Source organism: Sitodiplosis mosellana, unplaced genomic scaffold, assembly GCF_009176505.1.
Source record: "Sitodiplosis mosellana isolate CC-2019 unplaced genomic scaffold, AAFC_SMos_1.0 Smas_scaffold_6170, whole genome shotgun sequence".
NCBI classification, from domain to species: domain Eukaryota; kingdom Metazoa; phylum Arthropoda; class Insecta; order Diptera; family Cecidomyiidae; genus Sitodiplosis; species Sitodiplosis mosellana.
The window spans coordinates 2,913,927-2,935,550 of NW_022601411.1; the positions used below are offsets into that span (position 1 = coordinate 2,913,927).

The 21,624-nt window shown below is 36.4% G+C and overlaps 2 protein-coding genes across 3 annotated transcripts in view; one reads left to right on the top strand and one right to left on the bottom strand.

Moving 5' to 3' along the window:
- Window positions 1-1,718: 1,718 nt before the first annotated feature.
- Window positions 1,719-12,203, bottom strand: LOC129575962 (acidic leucine-rich nuclear phosphoprotein 32 family member A). 2 transcript variants are annotated; one of them, XM_055460235.1, is made up of 9 exons: window positions 11,308-12,203; window positions 10,772-11,028; window positions 5,651-5,814; window positions 5,232-5,533; window positions 4,459-4,947; window positions 4,318-4,335; window positions 4,077-4,139; window positions 3,683-3,811; window positions 1,719-3,510 (listed from the first exon to the last, which is right to left on the bottom strand). In XM_055460235.1, exons 2-9 carry the CDS (start codon window positions 10,817-10,819, stop codon window positions 3,446-3,448), a joined length of 1,278 nt encoding a protein of 425 aa, XP_055316210.1. In that variant the 5' UTR covers window positions 10,820-11,028; window positions 11,308-12,203; the 3' UTR covers window positions 1,719-3,445. The 2 variants fall into 2 exon arrangements, with proteins under 2 accessions (XP_055316210.1, XP_055316209.1); XM_055460234.1 differs by having other exon boundaries at window positions 10,772-12,203.
- A 3,166-nt stretch (window positions 12,204-15,369) lies between these two features.
- LOC129575963 (dentin sialophosphoprotein) overlaps window positions 15,370-21,624 on the top strand; it is a 31,301-nt gene continuing 25,046 nt past the window's right edge. Inside the window, exon 1 of the mRNA XM_055460236.1 lies at window positions 15,370-16,167. The gene's annotated coding sequence lies outside the window, so the exon portion shown is untranslated. The remainder of the gene's footprint in view (window positions 16,168-21,624) is intronic.

Sequence of the window (21,624 nt, forward strand, 5' to 3'; positions counted from 1 at the left end):
GTTCCGTCAAGTTCCGTCGAGTTCCGTCGAGTTCCGTCGAGTTCCGTACGGATACGGAACTCAATTTGTTCCGCGGACCTCCGTGTCCGCACGGAACCTGCACGGATTCCGCACGGACGCGGAACCCCGCGGAACAGAGGGAGCTATGACATTTACCCGTAAACAATGGACTGTTGTTATTTTGAGATGAAGTTAGCGCTGTTTTGATCATTAGCTTGTGAACGCAATATGAACGCAGAACAATCGATCTCATACGTTTTTGTCTTTATCACAAGGTTTGTGTTCAAATGAGCAAGGACTCATCCGGATAATTTTTTAAGTTTTGAGAACTTTTCTACATCGTTCAGTTCGATCAAAATTCACTCAATTTCAAATTTGATCAAATTTATAGATTTTTGGAATTACTCAATTTGATCCTTACAATAGAACTGACAATTGATGTATCAAAAAAATTGAATGTCATCTGTCACTGGGAAATGTGGGCATGTATTCTTTGTTCCATTGCATCGAATAATGCAAAATGATTTACTTACGGGTTTGTTGAGGAGCTCGGTCTGTCCATTTTCCGACATTGTTTTATTTTAATTTTTCCACGAAGCTCTGCACGTATCTATTCTAAATTTGTCTGGTCCGCAAAAAATGGCTGAAAAATTAAATAAAAAAATGTTTTGTTCGCAACTATTTATTCCGCGTCAGAAGCTATGGCCATATCCATATACGTTTGTTGTTGCTGTCATTTGTACACACATTTCAGTATGTCAAATGTTCGGAGACGTGTGATTTGAAACGAACGAAATTCTAGAACAAATCACTACTTCAAAATAAATTGCAAATGATGAAATGGAAGTAATCAAAAATCTCTCAAAAATTCCATGAAATGTACAGAAAAAGATAATTCACTCAATTGCATGCACTCAACCGCTTTTGAACAGAATTTTTCTATTGATTCGATAATATTTTTGTACAGAAAAAACGCGCTTTTTCATCTTCTGTGGCGAAAATTAGTTTGAATTTCTTTGAATAACTTCTTCCAATTAATTAATTGCGCATTTTACAGTAATTAGCCGTGTGCTATCACAGAATTTTCCGTTCATTGCAATGTTGCTCCTCTTCCAAAAATTGACTGCAAATAAATGATACAAACGCCGAGTATTTTATTGTGAACTTGATTTTTTATTGATTTTTTTTTTCTTTTAAATAATATAAATGTTCATGAATCATGATGTTTGTCTGTGTCCGTTTTGGAGGAAAAAAATGAACAGTAAAAAATCTGGTCGATTGAAGCAGCTCAAGTATGACAGTGGATGAAGTAGCGCGTTTGAGTGAATCCACATTAAAAATGAACATCTCTGTTTTTCTTTTCGTTTTTTTTGTCAGAGTTAATCTGAACGAGAAATTAATGATCGCAAATGACCCAATAAACGGATTGATTCATATTGGTTTTTTTTTCTTTTCGTGTATTCGTAATAATGTTGATAATAATTAAAAAAAGAACAAAAAAATGTCTATTAATAAATTTGAATTTGGACATGCGATAGCTCATATCTGTGTGTATGTGTGTGTGTGCTTTCTGTTTGTTTTGTTGCTATTCCTGGTTTGATGCCGGTCTTTCTCTTATAACATTTTGTTTTTTGTTTTCCGTATTTTTTCTTCTTCTTCTTTGAATGCATAGATAATTACTAGCTGTTTATTCTAGTTTGATGATGAATCTTAATGTGTTTTGACTCTTATTATAACTTTGTTTTTATTTTCTTCTTACTAGAAAAACAAATCGAAATGGTTTCTCTTTTTTTTGTTGAGGTTGTTGTTACCGATTAAATAAGAAAAGTATTACAAAATACGGGCAGGTCACAGAAAACCAGTAATGAGACGATTCAAGTGGGACCACTTGATGGTCGTGCTCACACTGGGCTTTCTCTCATCACCTTCTGCTTGTATGTAGTGTTTTTACCTTGTCCCCTAATGTTTTTTTATTCTATTATATTAAAAATCAAAATTTGATGACATTTTCACATTCAAATACCACATTGTGTCCACTCTGTCGATATGCAATCCATATGAACTCTGCGATCAAAGTGTTTTTTTTTCTTCTTCTTGTTTTTGTTTCTTTGAATGTTAGTATAAATCTTAAAAAAATACTACGGCGCCTATTTTTTCTTGCATTTTTCAACTTCTTCATATCTTTTTATTTGTTCTTTCATTTTTAGAATTACGCAATTATTTTCATCTGTTTTGGATGTTTCGTGTTGTCATTTTTCTCTCTTCTTTTGCTTGGCTATTGCAGCTGATTTTGCGCTCCCATTGAATTTTATCGTTTAGCTAATGGTGTTGGGCATAATGGAATATTTAGTTTTTGTTTTGCATTTAACCAACGAGAGAAACAAAAAAGTTGTTTTGTTTCAGTGAGAAAAATGCCAATAATGTTCTGGTCATTTCGGTTTTGCTTATGAAATTAAAAACTATTTCGTTTCAATTTCATTCGAGCTTTTGATTTTGAGCTTAAATCTTGAAAACAATTGAGTTTGTGTTCATTGAAAGGGTGGGGGATGCTATCGATTGTTCGCATTGATGAGGTTCGATGCTAGCCATTTTCTAAAAAAAAATCTCCAGAAATGCATTACATTTCATTGGCTGATGTGCACGATCCAACGTGGATTGTAATGGTGCTGGGGAGAGAGAGAGAGGGCGATACACATGTCACGGCGCGACGACATGGAAAATACAAGTAGCTAGTAAGCACTCAGCTGACGACACAAATGCACTTGAAATACATATTGAGTTCATGTTTGGAAACACGGTGAATGAAGCCGTTGAAACGATCTTGATTTTAGACGATTTTTTGAATAGTAAATCATTTGTTTCTTGACACACACACAACCGACAGCGAAAGATACAGAGAAATTAACGATAAAACAAATGCTGCATTTTGCATGAAAAAAATAAAAAAATAAAATGGAAAACAGAAGAAAAAGGAAAACCTAACAGTACGTTTGTGTGTTTATGTGTGTTTTTTTCTCGACCAGGCAACTTTTGATTCCGTTACAATTAAATTTAATTCTCTCTTTTCATATTATTTCCACAGCTGGCCTCTTTTCGACCCATTTTTTCTTCAACTTATACACTTAATGTTTTTTCTCTTGATTTTTAGTTATTCCTTACTTAAATTATTACAGACGTTTTGCTGTTCACTTTGAATTTTTGTATGTGTGTGTTTTGTTATTTGTTTGCTTCGTGTTAATATTTTGTTGTTGTTTTGATAGTTTATGTATATGGGTGTAGGGATTTTTCAATCTTTTCATCATCTTTTTTTTTGCTTGTTGTTGCTGTTGTTGTAGTTTACGGATTTTTCTTCTTTAAAGTTATAATTGTTAAACTGTGTGTGTGTGTATCATTGTGGTGTTGTGAAAAGAATGGGATACGATCGTTATTTTATCTTCGCAATGAATTAACCATCGTTGTCATCTGCTTCGCCTTCATGCTTTCTTTTGGTTCCCCGAGCTGGTGATTCTTCTGTGTGTGTGCGTGTGAATGAAATAAGACATGAATTAGAATTTTTACTCAAGAGATTGAATGAATAATTGTGGTGGCAGTCAAATATTTGAGAAGTGTCCCTTTGAACAGCCTCAACGAATTGAATTGGCTTTAGAGGGGCAACTATAGCGACCACTAAGTGCTGCCATACCTTCATCTTCGCCCTCTTCTTCTTCGGCCAAATCAGAATCTCCATCTGTGTCACCTTCATTCTCGTCAGCTTCGAAATCATCGTCATTGTCGTCGTTTTCGAGGTCGTCGTTGTAAACGTCGGCCAATCCTTAAAAGAAAGAAAAAAAAATTGTGTTCAGTTCGTCTCTTGAATTTTGTTCAGGTTTTACCTGCATCGACGTATCGATTCATTCTTTCGAAATAACCTAAACCTAGAACTAATTGAAATTTTTTTTCTTCATTCAACGAGTTTTTCAAACATAAAAATTCGTTTGACCAATTTTAGCTTAAAAATTTTCACTCTATAAATTGAAAGAAACAAAAAACATAGTTTTAATCGGTTGACAAATGGCGTGAATAAGAACAGCACTTACCACCATTTTCTTCGCTTTCATCGTCATCTTCGAAGTCCCCGCCGTCATCATCGTCTTCAGCTTCTGCAAACAAAAGAAAACGAGAATATATTTAGTACATTTGTTCAACCAAAAAATGAATTATATCTTCTCTGAAGCTTTGATCAATAAATCGAATTTTTCATACGCGCACATAGCCATTTATTCATATTTTTTTTCACATAATTTGCATGTCCGGTCGTTTTGATTGGATAAAACTTACCATTGCCATCTTTTGTGACTGAAATTTCAGCAAACAAGTAGATAAAAGAAAGAAATGAACAGAAAAAAAAGAATCAAATTGGTTAAAAGTGTCGAGTGTTGTGTGTGTGTGTTTTCTTTGATTTCTAATGTGCATTCTTACAACGGACGGAATTCACGAATGCTAAGATGGTCAATAGGCCAAACAGCAACAGTGGAAATGATGTTGTTTGTGTCGGAATTTGTGCAGTGGTCGTGGTCATTGTGTTTGTTGCATCGTTGTGATTGTCAGTGGATCGACTAGATTGGCATTGATTTGGCATGGAATGATTTTGTGATCCACTTGGATTATGGAAATCATTTAATCTTTGTTGTTGTTGTTGTTGTTGATTGTTCGTTGATGACGATGTTGTTTGGTCTTTGGTTTTGAGATCGAGCGCCAATCGATCTAAATATTCATCGATTTCGTCAATCGTTCGTTCGTCTGTCTTATTGTCGGCGACAGCCGTTGTGTGTTTGTCATCATCGGCGGCGGCCGTTGACGATGCATTCATCGCAGCCAATCGTCGCTTTTCGGCTAATTTCTTTTCGTATAATTCTAGTTCAGTTAAATCGATTTCCATGCCATTTATACAAAACGGCTTCGAATAGTCTGGAAAATTTCGATTTCATTGTTCAATCTTCAGAGAAATTTTTTTTTATTCGTTTGTTATTTGGTTTGTGTTGCTTTTTGGTTAGATCGAAATGGATTTTGATAGAGATAGTGATGAGAGAGATAGAGACACAGAGGCAATGAAAGTGTGGAATTATTTCTGGCGCACTTGCCTGAAGTGCCGGCAAACCCGAATGCCACAGTTGTGGATTTGTGAATGGATTGTGTGAGTGTGAATGTGTGCGATTGTGCAGTAATTTAGACAATTGATTGTTTTGCCTTACCTTCGACACCATCTTCATCCGAATCATTTCCGTTGACCTCTTCATCGTCTTCGCCATCGGAAACGGCTTCAACGTCATTTACATCGAAGCCATCTAAATATACAAGCGATGGAATCATGGCGAATATTTTCTGTCGATATGAATCGATTGATGTTGCTTCATTGTTGAACAAATCTAGCACTTCGAGCTCCTTGAAGTTTTCCAACGATTTCAATTCTTCCAGGTCTTTGATTTTATTTCCCGATAAATTTAAATGTGTTAGTTTTGTGCTAGCACTTAAATTATTTAAACCGTTCGAAATTCTGTAGAGGGAAAGACACAGAGAAAAAAGTACATTGAATGGACATTTTATTTAGCTGGTACTTTAAAAAAAAAATGTATACACCATATATGCCACCATTGGATCAAGGTGTACTTACCTGTTGTCGGACAATTCCAATTTTTTCAAATTTGGTAATTTGGGGAAACCTTTTAGTGACGTCAAACCGACATTGATCAAACTCAGTGATTCTAATGCTGTGAATTCGTCTGTAAGACCAACGATATTTGTACTTCGACAGTTATCTAAATTCAGCTCGGTTATCTGCAAAAGAAGGAATCGAACATAATTCGCGTTAATAAATTTAATCAGCACCATTTCAAAAAAAAAGGATACAAATTTTGAATAAATAAAAATCAGTATAGAAATTTTAAAACAGTGTGACATTGGTATTCGAACCGAAAATTTGGTTCAACCAAAAAAAGACCAGAAAAAGATGTTTTTTTCTCTCTCAGAACCCTGACAAAAAACCCCCATAAATAGCAACATACATTCATTCATTGGGCAATGGTTTCAAAAATGCAGATGCATTGCATATATATGGGAAATGATTTTTCATCAATCCGAAGCGCTATCACATTTCATCGATGTCCGTTGCATTTTTGTGCATACCATCTCTTGTAAACCGATTGCAAGCACACGAACATAAACAAAAGTCAACGACGAGCGAAACAAAAAAAAAACGCTATGGACCAATACATGGCCAACGGTTCAGTTGTTTACAGTGTGTTTATCGGTTTTACTTTTCACGGTCTATATATTTGAGTGTATGCATGTGAATTATACGCACGTAACGCAACACAAACACCATGACAAGCGGTCTTCTACGGTTGCCGTTCAGAAAGAAAATTATGGCGCAAAAACCGACTAACTCACAAAGCTACCGTTAAATCAACACACTTTGACTTCGGGCCGCAAATGTGGTAACACCAATCATACGTTTGAAACCAAGAGTATTTTTCAACGGTAAACAATACGCTCTCTCTCTCATATACAAACACAAGCCCATCTCATCGTGGATGAGCCTATCAGTAGCCAAAGTCAATTGGCTTGTTATTTACAATGTGTTATGATATGAATTCAAATAGCTCAAAATGTTGTCATTTTTTTCGTCACAACTCGGTAATCGAAAATCATTTGATGACTTCGATATTTTGCTCGCTGAAAGTAAGCATAAATAAAACATTTGCTGTACTAATGTAAATCCTCCAATCGGTGGGATCTGCAAAGCATGTTTCCGAAGCAAAAATGACTATAAAAAAATTGAATAGATTCATCGCAAAAATCATCGGCAATAAATAAATCAATCACGTTCGTGTTTGTGTAAGCAGAAAGGAAAGATGGGATCGAAACTGCGTTTGTATGCGACCATCCATGTGAATTTCTACCCAGTTTTGTGTGTTTTCGTTTTTCGTATTTTGGCCAATGTTACGGCACATGCATATATGTGTGTGGGTGTGAGTTGGTATTTCGCTGCGTCTGTGTGTTACAAATTTCATAGTCGTAAGCAAACACTATCAATAAGATCAAAAATTTTACGTTTTTTTTTTCATAGCATATGTATTTGTTGGTGTGACTACAGATATTCGTGTTTTGCTCTATGTGCAGGAATGATGAAAACTTGATAATATGACGTGAAATTTCATAGTGCATAGCACGAAAATGCATTTGTAACCGAATGACATTTTCATGTCAAGCGCACATTTCATTAAAATGTACGGGGATAAAATAATAAGCTTTTCGTAGTTAATCAAATTGACGTGAAATGCACATTTCGACTTGTTCGGAATTTGAAATGTGCATGAAGAGACGTGGTGCCAGCAGCCACGATGCTCCAACTTTGGTACGGCAAATCAACAATATCGTTATAATCTACGACAGTTTCTGTACCTCCGTCTCATTCTCACGCTCTCACCCTACATACGGCAGTGTTGGGAGCTCTCGCGTCTTACACGTACCCATTGACCGCGTACTGCTGTTACTGCTACTGTGGTGTCGAAAATTGGATTTATCGTTTTATGAAAATAATATAGTAGACTGGGATAGGAAAAGAGAGAAAGAGAGAGAGAGAGAAGGATGTTGAGTGAGAGCGAGCGACAAGTCCTTTCTAAATTTGACGCTTAACATTTTCAATATGTTGCATGAATGCTAAATAATCGGTTTTATAGTGTGTTGTGTGCATTCACTAGAGAGAAATTATTCTATAAACTTTTTTTGCGCTTCGAATTGACGCGGCGGGGCCGATGTGTGCCGAACAGTTTTCGTTATTAGATAAGCTTCATTCGTGGACGAAAAAAAGTGGTCGTTTTGGGCCCGACGAATAGCCGACAACGTATATTCTGAATGGTTTGTCAACCGACTTTTTTTTATCATTGATTTCAGCGCCACGATTTAATGAAGCTCTTTTCCGTACCTCTGATTTTGGAATGTGGCGAGAAAAAAAAATTGCTTGTCATATCACCCAAAAAAAAGAGAAGAGATCTCGTTTCAATTCAACTCGCTCTCTCATCCGAATATAATGTTGACATTTCCGAAATTGTTTCGCCCGATTCGCGATATGATAAAGCGAATGAATTGAGTTTAAATCAAAGTGCGAACAAAAAATATTAAATTGAACGGCAGAACGGTGCGCGATACATTTTGCCACTATGTACTGCATTCTGTGCAGATACACGTTTCATTGCCGCGCAATATTCCTATACACACCTAACAAAAAAAAAGCACACCAACCAACCCATATATGTATCTGTATGGTGTGTGAGTATGTTTTCGTTTACATTCTCCGTTATAAAGGCACAAAATGCAAGCTCCTTCTTCTTTTTTGCCCCGAGCCGCGCATTCGATTCTCTATCTCGTTATTGATATGATATGGTAGTGGTTGCTGCTTTTTCGCATTGAGTATGTGTGAATTTGATTTTTTCTGCTGTTGCTACGTTTATTAAGGGCATTACTTTTCATCGTGTCTGTCTTTTCTCTCGTTTGTTTATTTTGATTGTTTTAATGTGATTTTTATTGATTCAAGTTAGTACAAGACAAGAACTTGCGTGAACGATTCACATTCAATGAGATCGTTCTGACTTTGTTTGATCGACAGATCACAATTGGAATACATGACAAAAAGATTTCTCACATACATTGACCATTTTATAATGGATTTTTCCATTGGATCACCAAAAATCTCTTTGATCATCCGAAAATCGTCTCAAGCGTAGCAGATTTTAGAATCGAACGACAATTTGACAGCATTTTAAAATCAATGTCGTTCTTAATAACTATCGCATTGCTAATCAACAATGAATTCGATGATTTGTAGAGAAAATGTTTGTGTGAAATCAATGGCCACGTTGTTTTTTCTCCCTCCCTCTTCTTTCTACTCTCGCCTTCTCACATTGTCCAAACGAATCACACAAATCGGTATTAGTACTTGTGTTTCACGCAAAAAAAAAAGAACGTTTTGTATACGGAAACAAGTGAACAAGCGCAAGAAGAACGCAACAGCAGCAGTACAAAAAACACACACTCAGAATATTAGATGTACAGAGCAGACACACACCGCATCAGAACGGCAAGCGTGAGCACAATTGACGAGAGAAAGACAGACACAGAGAGAGGGAAAGAGCAAAAGACTTGAGTGAGTCTCTGTGGCACACACAGTAAAAATCATTGGGCAAAATGAAGTGTTTTGAGAACAACAACACACACCGAATACGCAACAATGCGATGACAGAATCAACACACGCACTAACATGAATCCGAGATGAAAACTAGACTTTGACGCGCGCAAACTTAAAAACGAGGCGAAGAGATAGAGAGAACGAAAGAGAAATGAAGATGAGAAAAAAAAATATGAATGCCGAACACAGAGCCTAGTTGAATTGCCGAAGAATTGCAGTGAGCCAATTTTGTCTTAATTTTTTGGGTGATATTCACTTTTGGTTGTGAATGCATTTTTTTTAGGCTGGCAAATCAATATCCCACGCCGGTTTGGGTTTTATTTATCTGTTTTAATCTGTCTTTTTTCGATTGCCATCATCTATAAGCATGACGGCCAAAGACTACTGTCATCAAGTGACGCACTAACATGTTTGCATGAAATCGTAACGAAAGAAGTAAAAAAGACAGCAACAGCAACAACGAAGATATGAGCGAGAGCATACAATTCGCATTAGACAGAGAGTGTGTGTTGTAACTTAATTTTTGTTGTTGTACCGCGCGCGCCGCCACTTTTTGTGCTATTGGCTCTCATCAGCAGCTTGCAGCGCTGAATGGAAACCGTCGATTATAGTTAATTTCCACATATTATTGTTGTGTTTTCTTCGGGTTTGTTCAGGGAAAAAACTGGAATGACGAATGGAAAACAGATTCAAAATAGCCAAACTGGATAATGTGAAGCATTGATATGAATATGTGTATGCATAATATTGAATCTTTTCAGGCAATTCCTATCCAAATATTTAGAGCTCATTTGACACACATACTAGTTCTTCTTCTTCGACTGCTACGAATCGAGGAGATTCGAATACACACACTCACACAAATACACACATACAGACTGTGCACCAATACTCACTCACTCACTCACCCATCATCATCATCATTGCCGTGTAATGTGCGTATGTGTGTATGGGAAATTTGCATTTGCAATGCGAACAAGAAACGTTCGAAAAATAACCGAACCGAACGAATGAAACGAAGAATATACATATATATGATTTTTTCATGTGTATGAAGAACGAAAAAAAAAATGTGTGTAACTTAATTTATTCACAGGTTAATCACAAAAACAACGGGCATGCAACGAAACATGAAAAATGTATCAAATGACCAGAGAAATGACGGATGAAAAAAGCGTGCCGCGCGCGCTCTTATACGGAGAGACATTATGCGACGAAATTTGGTTTGTTTTTTTTTTTCATTTCGTTTCGTTTCTTGTACAATTTCAGATTTCCCAACTCATTACGAAATGAGAACCGAGAAATATTTTGTTGTTGTTGTTGTCGTTGTTGTTGGTCAAAGAAGCCGACTGACTGACCGACAGAGAGACGGGAGAGCGAACCACAAACACTAAATGGCCAATGCCAACAACAGCAAGCGCTATTGAAATGATTTTAAACGCGAACAAAGTCACATTAAAACAAATGAAAAAAAACACCGAAAACAAAATTAAGTCCGAAAAACTTATGTTAAGCGAGGAATGAGAAAGAGACCACACAATACTGACCTGATTTGCTGGTCGACCGCGTTTTTCCAATTCTATTCTTTTCTCCATTTTTGTTGTGTTGTTGATGATGTTGATGGAACTCGGCGTTTTTTTTTTGTTCTTTCTTTTCGCTCTTTCTTTGATTATCGATGCTAAAACCCTGACGATTCTTTGATTCTCGCGCAAAAATTCGTATTGTTTGTTTATTTTCTCGTATGTGTGTCTTTGCCGTCGAATGTCGTTTTCTTTTTCGTTCAATGTTTTCAAAATGCGTTCAACTGCTCAGCGAAAAAACCAAAGCAAAAAAAAAAATACAATGTTCACAAAACGCATGCCAATACGTATAAGGAAAATGTTTTTTCTTCTTCTTCTTCTATTTTACACCGAACAATAAATTTGGTTGTTTGTAAAAAACGCCAAATTAAAACGTAAATAAAACGAAAATTTGAACTGAATCAAAATGCTAACTTATTAAACTGTCGCTTGATTCTTCTTTTCTTTCGCACTCTGTGTTTATTACTTTTGAATTTTTGTCGCAATCAAATTTTCTTCAATACCTGATTTCGTTTTACTTTATTTATTTGTACGCCGTTGTTTCCCTTCTGAGGGCCTGATGGCGATACGATTTTTCTTGTTTATAATTATTATGATTTATTTTTATTCGTGTGCTATAAGCACACAGCTAGCAACTTAATGCGTGCAAGTATTTAATCTGTCTAAAATACACGGTTTTTTTCACAGCACCAGCAGCTCGCTTCAAGCAAATGTGATTTCTCGGTAAAATCGTACAACAAAAAGAGAAAAAAAAACTTTTTCTCTTCGCTTAGTTTTTTTTTTTTGGTATATTTGAATATCGGTGTGTAATTGAAGAGAGGAAACTAAAACACTGTTCCGTTTGGAAAAAAAAGTTTGTCTTCATGCATACACCACTACGCACGCATTGATCAATGCTCTCACTCGTTTGTTGGCTGTTAAATGTGTGTATTCTTTTTCTGTAACCGAACACACAACACAAACACACTTTTCGGTATCAAAGTTATAAGGATCGAGAAAGTGGTGTGTATGTGTATATTTCTTTTTTAACTCTGTTAAACGTGTGTACGAGCGCGCACCAACAACCAAAGTCTCACTCACTTCAGAACCAAACAAGTATGAGAAACAACTACCAAGACATGAGAGAAGCGAAAACAGTCGAACGAGTGATATGGTACGGCACTATGTAATATATTCATACAAACGTATGTTCGCTTTCGCCTTTCTCTGTCGCTTGCGATGAATTATTTAGCCGGATATCTCGCTCTGTTCATACACTAGAGAAACAAAACGGCGTTTGACTGTACTATTGGCAGAGAACCGCGTTGGTAAAGTCATGGAGAGTGTGTCGTATGCCGAACACACGGTTTTCGTTCGCTCGCTTGCTTGCTTACTTTGGTCGCCTTTATATTGGTACGGCAACAGCACAGCAGCATTGAAATCGGAGTGAGTCTATCGCTAAAACGAAAAGAATCTCGAATACATGAAAAGTAAACACATACCAATGGACGCACGGAATTTTTGTTGTTGCTTCAAACCAATTGGCCGTATTCGTGTGAATGTTTGTTGGCAATCGTGTGTATCACTCTCTCACACACACACACACCAACACGCAACCATACAATGAACTAGATACTTGATACGCGTACACTCGCACTCTAAATAATATTAGGCTGTGAGAGAGTTTTCGGTCTTCTAATTCACTTGAACTTGAGGCACTCTACGCACACTATCTACCGATGCACACGCACACACTGACACTACGTTTGTTGATAGTGTTGCCCGATGAAAATGGCGCCAAAATTTATTGACGCGAACAAATCACCATAGTTGGCTGTGCCTGTGTGAGTTACATACACACATTTTTATCCCCCTTTTTTCATGCACATCGTAGGATAATCGTTTGTTTTCGTTCTTCTCACATCACAATCTCACTTTAAATAGGCGCTCGTTGATTCACACTTAAAGATGCAAATATATACTACTATGAAGCTAATTATAATTGAATATTTATTTCGCAAACACTCGATAATGATCGTTTATCGCAAACGCACTTTCATTTTTGCATTTTTGTTCGGATTTTGCGAACAACGTTAGCATTTTGTTGACAGATAATACAAACATTTAGAATAAAAACAAAATAAACCGTTTATGAACTGTATCATTTGCACCCGTCTGCGTTATGCACTTAAAATACAGGTTGCGACAAACGAATTCCCTCAGAATATTTTACTTTCAAAGTGTAACATAGAATTTTTTTAAAATAGAGTTTACAACAACAACTCCATATGCAAAAATATTTATGTTGCACTTTAAAACTAAAATATTCTGAAAGAATTTGTTTGTGGTTCATATTACAATATCACGTTGATCAATTGTCACATGTTTTACATGTATCAACATATATAACTCCGTTTTTTTTTCTCAATTGGTCGATTTGCGTCACATTTTCAAATACATTGCTTCAATTTTTAAATGTCTCGATAATTATCCACTTGTCACTAGTTGATTAAAAATTGATATATGTTGTATAAATGATTCTTTTTAATTTTTTCTGATTTTTTCATTAAAAAACCATTGGGAATCTTAGCGTTTTCTTCAAATCTTCGACAGTTTTGTCTATTTTTGGATTTTTTTTTTTGATACCTTAATCAAAATTCAAAATGAAATTGTGTCAATTTTCTTCTTCTTCAAATTTTGCGCAAACGCAAGCAACAACGAACGGTACATTTCGTATGTATGGTTTTTGCTGATAAATCGAGAGGCAGCATGTGTGTCTAGCTGGTTTATTTGCTGACTATTTTCTCCACTTCACGTTCAACGAAAAACTGAAACGACGTTCATCATCAGCATCATATAATATTTGTGCATTTGTTTTGTTCGCTCGAATCATTTGTTCGTTCTCTCTACTTCACTATATATCAAATGGTTTATTGGAATGCGTTAGTTGCGTCAAGTGGTTAGAAATTAATGATATAAAAACGAAAAGTCGATATGGCAAAACTCACAACAAAAACCAATGCAATCATTGAGCAGTGGCTAAAACACGTGGGATTATCATCGTTGTTGTTTGTGATGGTGTGCTACGTTCGAAATTCAGGACGTTCATTACGTCGTCGGTAGATTCGGTGCTATTTGAAATCATGGCATTGCATGAAAAATGCACGACAATGATATCAGACTCCAATGTGTGAATGTTTGATGGGAAAAAACGCGGTGATTCAAATTAGACTCTGGCCACTTGGCTTGAATGTTACATGGGAATAGCGCAATCGCAAAGTGTGGGGAAGAGCAAGGGAACAGTGTTCTCACTGGTTGCGGCCACATGTGAAAAAAAAGAAGGTAGAAGCAAATTATATCGTTGAACTAGATCAATCCGAATTGAGCACATAATATTCAGTTGATACGGTTTTATTTCGCATCTTCAATTCAGTGTGTAGCCAAAGTATCTCTTATAGCCATAACAATTTCCACACTCCAGCAAAGTCAATATTTTTCCATCTTTTGTCTGAAAATATATGTTCTTTAGAATGGATTTAATTCGCGCTCGCTTGACACTGGTAAAATATTCAGTATCTTTTGCAATTGATGCGATGCAGAGAGAAGAATGCAGTCGAATATTTTACTGTTGACTTTACTCAGTTTAAGTTCGAATGTTGAATTCAATTTGTCTTGGAACATTTTGTTTTCTTCTCGAATTCTTGTGTGTGCACCACGGCAATGCCCAGGCAGTGTTTAATTATATCGCCGTCGAAGCACATGCACACATATCGATTTACAATCGCAACTGATTGATCCAATTGGAAAGAAATGTGTGCACGTCGTTTCAAACGACTCGTTTGTGCTGCTGTCTTTGAATAGAACAACTCAAACGAGAAATCGAAAAAGGAAAAAAAAAATTGGGCAACAAGTGCAATCAAGAAAATCCGCCAAGTGTGTTTTCAAGGGCAAAAATGTGCAAAAGACATGCTGCTGCTGCTGCTGCTGATTGCTTGATCAATCGAAGCTTTTGCCAGTGTAAACAAAAACAATCTAATTCGCGGTCAGAATGATGTTATGAGCAGAGAGAAGAAAAAATCCTTGCCGATGGATTCAATGTGAGAGACAGACCACAAACGCACACGCATTCTGTCGAATGCAAAAGGTTCTTCTCTCTATCTCTTACCGTGAGCCCTTCAACTTTTGAAAGATGAAACTTATCGGAGCCACGCGCTAGCGACACAACTGAGAGTACAAATGAAAAGGAGCGCTAGGAACAGAGATATATGCACAGAGAATAGAGAGAAAGAAATTAAATATACCATATTCAAATATACATGCTCCAGCAGAGCACAGCTCAGCATCAAAATGTATATATGGCTTGAGAGCGAAGCGAGCGAGCGAGCACGCTATTCACAGTGTCCATGCAAGAGCATCGATCCAAAACGGATAAAATACCGAGCGAGAAAAAACATATACAATATATACATTTTCATACATATGTATGACGCTGTGCTTTTTTACTCCCTCCGTACATAGGATTCGAGAGCACATTGAAAGCGATAGCGCGCACTGTTCCACAACATTTGCGTGCAAAATGCGAGTTTAGTGTAATATGAGGCATTGTAGACAACGGACGTTTATTTCTTTTTCGTTCGCCGTTCAGCTCAATTTACAGGCACTTTGTGTATCCTGCGATGTGTAGACGTTTTACGTATTGACAGGCAGCAAGCAGCAAGAAGCACCAGCAGCAGCATAAATTGAGCTCCTCTCGTGCGCTCCAAACACATAATACACTTCAAGTAGCTTTGATCAAACTGAAAGAGTTTGTCTTTTTTCATTTATTTGTGTGTGAAGAGACAGAGACAAAGAAAGAATCAAAAACAATTAACGGAAAAAAACGAGAAAATTTAGAACAAAAATACAGCGAAAAATCTGATTTGCGATACAGTTAAGGGGAAAGAATAAAAAAAAACACTACAGAGTAAGAAACGAGAAGAAAATTAACGAAAAACTAGAGCGCATTCCCGTTCGTTTTGTGAATGTTTCCGTTTTGTCCAAGTGACGTGAAAGTAAAGTGAAAAGAAAAAGCACAACCGAATTTCCAGACTAGACTTTTATATCGACGACAACGACGACAGGGTTTTAATACTTCCACATGGCCCCTGACAAACCAACCAAAAACCGTGCAAAAATACAAATATATGTGATTTTATTAGCAGTGACTTTTCGATAAATCTCATCGTGCGTGTTTCAATCGAAAATATTTTGGTGGCCCCGCGTGTATGTGCCCGTGTATGCTATGTGTGTGTGAAAACCTACTTGAAATTGATTAAGACGATGGAAAGCAATCAACAATCCATGAAACCACGTCTCAATTTGCGATACCTAACAACCGACATTTGGTAATAGACTAATTATACACTCAATTTTCTGAAATATTCATTACAAATATTGAAAGATTGTGCGTTTACAATTTTGAAATGTTCAGTACGTCGACTCAACTAGCTAGCAATAACAAAGAGGTTTTCTATTTCTTTACTTTGAACAAAGAGTGATTTCCTTGCACACGTGAGGTGTTCAAAGAAGTAATAACACGTTCCTAACCACTCGAAGTCTTTTATTCGTTTTAATCTTTCATCACTAAGCCATTCGTCAAATACTAAAGAAACTCAAATCGGAAAGCCGCGCTGCGTGTATATTGAATTTTATAGTTTGGTTAGATTTCTCATCCGTACACAAACTTTGTATCTCTCTCTACATTTTCACTCTCTCTACACTTCTTTGTATCTCTCACATTGAAAAGCCACTGTCCAAAGTTATTCGAGCCATAAAATTGATTAGAAAATGGTGGAAAAAGCGTGTATCATCAACTCATGAACAAACTTATCTCTCTTCAAGGATGTTCACTTCATTGAGCCATACGCAATTCAAGCAAATAGTGTATTCATGCGTTATCGCCGATAATGTTTGATGACTTTGATGATTTTACCGTTTTTGTCATAACAGAAAACGTACGGTACCTTTTTCCCGCTTCACCCATATAGTGCTCGAGACAGCGACCAATGGAGGGTGATCAGTGGGTGAAAGGAGAGAAGTATGACACCAATAAAATGAATGTTACGATCAGCATCTTCTAATTAGGTGCACATCTCATACATAGTCCTAGATGGCTAGATTTTATTTGTCGACAGTCTTTGTGAGGCAAGAAACTAGAGGAGGAGAGGAGCATAAAAGGTGAAGTGCATTATTACGTTAAAGCCAGTCATATGCCTATAACTTTTGAATGGGTCCGATTACAGTGAATTCAAACTACTTATAATACAGACACTCCAAAGACAAAGGGATGCCAATTGCTCAAAGTGTAAAATGTAAAATCAAAGGAAGAGAGCGAGTGAGCAAGAGTAGTGAAGAACTCGAAACGCCAACGTAAAAATCACACTTAGCTCTATCAACAGCAGTCTATTAACTAAATGTGAGCATAAAAAAAGAGACGAAAATTGCAGTGGCAAATGGATTTGTGTCGACGAATAGAAAATGAACGCACTCCTAGGAAATGTGAAGTGTTAACACATGAAAGATCATGCAAAATTCGAATCAATGAAGAAACCTGTTGTTGAACATGCAGTCAATTCATTGTGTCATTATTTAGCTCCCACCTGTATGAGTGATACCGTACACGATGCACGGCAATATCTGTTGCCTTTCCACGATAGTGAGAGAGAGAGAGCACCTCGCAATGTTTGCTCATCGACTTGAACCATAGAATCGTTTCACATTCACAACTACTAATAATATTTGAAGATGTTGAACGTGCAAAAAAATCGACATAAAATGGAATTTGGTCGGGTGTTGCATACATGTGGTGTGTGTGTGTGTGTGGCAAAGTCTAAACTTCCATTTTTCACCGGGAAAATTGTGTCGGTTTGAAACTATGACAAAAGTGTGGTGATACAAGCATGCAAACAGTAGCAGAACCATAATTCACTAAGAAACCTCGATGTTTTGTTTATTGGTCATGTTTACAGTGTCGTGCCAGTGAGTCTTGAGCACTGTGTATATCTCAAGATATAAGAAACACCTTAGTTTCTTTTCACATTCAAGTATTGTTATCGTTACCGCCTTTTTGTTATTGTGCCCAAATGAAAAAATCGATTTTTTTCCTTTGCAAACGCTGAAAATTTATTTTTGGTTCGCAAGCACCACCGTTTCTTTATTATTCACGGTTCAGATTTTCTAACTCGTACTTTTCGGTGATGTCTTCTTCTTGTTCTGTTTTTCGGTGCGTGCATGTATGATGGTAGCTTATTGTACGCTTGTACTACACGCACAACGCAGGAGATACTCGAAAAGATACTGAAAGAGAGAGATTTTTTTCATTCCATTCTTTTTCACTCTCTTTCTCTCTCTCACTCTGTCGCTCTTTTAATCGAATTACAAAATGACTCATTTTATGAATGCGCAAATTGTGTATATATATATATATATATATATATATGAAACAAGGACCGTTTCAAATGCTTTCCACTGTCTTAATCTTATGGCTCTGTATAGCACTTGATATAAAACCATTGACAGCAATCATGTTTTGCGATGTGCAAAAAGGGACCAGCTCTTTCAAAAAGCTGCAACAACATACTTTGCGATTGATTCCGATGCGAGGAACCGGAGGGAGGTTTGAGATACGGTCGATATAATATTTTTCTTTGTGGTAGAGAAATCTTCATTCACACGTAAGGAGTCTCCTTTTTTTCTCTAGTTCTTCTCTTTTGCTTTCACTTTCTCATCTCGTTATTGCCTCTCTATTGCCATATGTCTCTCTCCCTCTCTCGCCAATATTTGACTTTTGGCCAAACCATGGGCCAATCCGTCTCGATTCGTGCTCGTCTGCCAATATTGCAGCTTGTTTTATTGGCTTTTCAAATCACACCAATAATTATATTGGTCACATGCAGTGGATTATCCATCTTACATGGAAAAACCATATGCATTCGCATCACAAGACGAACGCAATCCAAACAGAAAATGAAAACACTGCCATAAGCCAAAAGTCGATTTCTTGTCATCTCGAAACATTAATAAATGTCAAATTCAAACCACCATCACTAAACTATTCTAAACTATTATGCTATCCAAGCAGTTGTGTAAATTGCGAACCCTCGCAATCATAATAATCCGCTTTTATTCAATCATTGACCCTCTCACAGCCACATTTCATCACATTTTTTGTTTTGTTACGAAAGTTTGATTGAAAAAGAAAAACCCAAGAAATGACTCGACAAAAATAACGAGCCAATAAGAGTTTCAACAATTTCATTTTGATCACAATCATTCTTCCTCTTCTTCTTCTGCTGCTGCTTTTTTCCTCCCCTCTATGCCAAATATTTAAAAATAAAAATAATTTTTTTTAAATAAATCCTTTCGTATTAATTAATTATTCCATTTTATCATGAACGACTCAAATTTTATGCAAATGGTAAAACTTGGCCATAGTTTATTTTGAAAAGTGCTTTAAACGTTGACACTTTTTCGAACCATAAACATTTTTGCAAAGTTCCTAATTTTACAGATGGGGTTCTGCTCTTTTTTTCTTCTGTGCATGTATTCAAACTATCCATGTGTATGTGCATTATATCAAATGAGAGTACTTGGTAAGAAATAATTTATGCAAGTCAGTAAGAGTTGAGTCCATCATGATCATTTTACTCTCTAACTCTCTTTCTCGGCCAGCATGAACAAAAACACACACATAATTTAGGCTATTCGAGATGGAAGAGTGAGCGAGCGTTTTATATACGTCAATTAATATGTATGTATTGATTGTTTGTGAAGACGATGGTGGTACAAAAGACGCAAAACAACGTCAAATCACATGAAAAAGTATTACCCGACAAAACAACATGGTTTTGTTCAACAATAATAAAACTTTTCAAATTGATTAGCTCAGAAGTATGTCAGATCCAGGATCTGATTCATTGTTTGAAGCTTCAAAAAGATGCGTTTTTAAATTGTAATAATATTTTTTTGGGTCGAAACAGCAATTTTTGACCAGTTCTTCTGTATAGAAATAAAACAAAAACTCTCCATCAGAATCTCATGTTTAATGCTCATCTAATGGCATTTGATTTGTTTTATGTGTTGAAAAGTGCCATAAAACATCGTAAAACTTCATAAAAATGGATCGATCGGTAATTCTATGGAGGTAATGCACCACAATTTCCTTTTTCCCGCCTCTGAACATTCTAGTTCAGTGCTAAAAAGGTTGCTTTTTTTCCGGTAATTTCATTATTTTGATTTGCAACCAACTGCGCTACCTGAACACATTTGACGGCTAAAAGCGAGCACGTGGCTTTCAATGTCTGATTTCATTTCAAGGTAAAAAGGGACTGCTTTTTCTCTTCAATGCTGTCATGCACAACTTTTGCAAACAGAGCACACGCAATTATGCCAAACTGGCATAGAAATAGTTGACAAATCCAGATGAGCACTTATAATTTACAATTATTACAATAACGTAACGTTATGTAAATGAAGATTGAAACAATTTTCGTGCTCTTGAAAATATATCGAATTAAACTAGTGCAATTCACTAAAATAAATATTGCAAATAAAACGATGCGTGTGTTCATAAGTTATTCATTTTGCTGCATTGAATAATACATGACCTCTTGCAGATGATTGAAAACAAGTATTGCCAGCAACAGCAGCAGCGCTACCATCATCACGCTGGGGCAAAGAGATAACATAGAATATAAATTGTATAGACGGATTTCATAGAATTCGCTGTAATTTTCGAGAGCAATAGACAAAGCATATATGGCTCATTCAAGACCATTTCATACTCCTTTGTGGGCGATCCATTTTGATTTCCATTTTTTACAACGTTGTCCCGCTTCCTGCAGTATATGATGCTGACTTGATGAATTTGAATGCAAATGTTGTGCACGATTAAATGTGAACATTTGAATAAATTGAACGAAGAGAAATGCTTAAATAGACGACACGAAGTATTGTTGTACAGGGTGTTTCCATGATATTAGATATCTATCAATATTGATTGAAAGTTGGCTCTTATAACCGAAATGTAACAAAGTTACGCGGGCGGCAGGTTCGACGCAGATGTTTCTAACGTTCATTTGGCTTTTCAACAAATTATTATGGGTATTGCGACAAATTCTCTATATCAGTGGGAAAAAAATCCAAACAGATTAGAAACAAAATCAACCAAAACATAACACCGCCAACCTAAACCTAAAAGAAAAAATTTGATTTAATTGATTTATACTTGCACAATGTATTGCAGCAGCATCAACATCATAACGATTGATTGATTGTTCAAAGGACACAGCAAAGTTTCCCACTCTGCATATTTTGCAGCTGCTACTACTTCTTCATTCAGTTGGTTGCAACTAGAAGATTACCATTCGAGACATTTTACCTTGCATTTTACTGTGGAAGGTAACACTTCTTTACTTGGTCGCAACCAGATACTGTATGACTTTGGAATGGAACAAAATCCGCTTATATACCCGTTGATCAGATATGCGAACTGAACGATAAAGCAAGAGATAACAAAAGTTAGTTCAAGAGAGGAAGAGATTTACAGTCCAAAAAGATTAAGGCAATAATATATGAATAAAATATGAGTTTGGTCCAATCTTATCCCAACTCAACTCAACTCAATGGCATGCAATCAAAATTGCAGTGTTTGAATAAACAACAACACATGCATTATTTTAAGAAATTTTTAGAGCTGCCCATTTTCAAGAAAATTTTAGTAAAACACTGCCTATTTTTGAGTTTTGAGCTGCCCATTTGGGATTTAGAACTGCCCAAATGGGCAAGAGCTGCCCACTAAAATA

Coding starts and splice junctions, on each gene's coding strand:
- LOC129575962 (XM_055460235.1), bottom strand. CDS start 10,819: ATGGAGAAAAGAATAGAATTGGAAAAACGCGGTCGACCAGCAAATCAG. Junction 5,534..5,650: donor TTGGAATTGTCCGACAACAG/GTAAGTACACCT, acceptor TTCCCTCTACAG/AATTTCGAACGGTTTAAATA. Junction 4,948..5,231: donor GGATGAAGATGGTGTCGAAG/GTAAGGCAAAAC, acceptor GAAATTTTCCAG/ACTATTCGAAGCCGTTTTGT.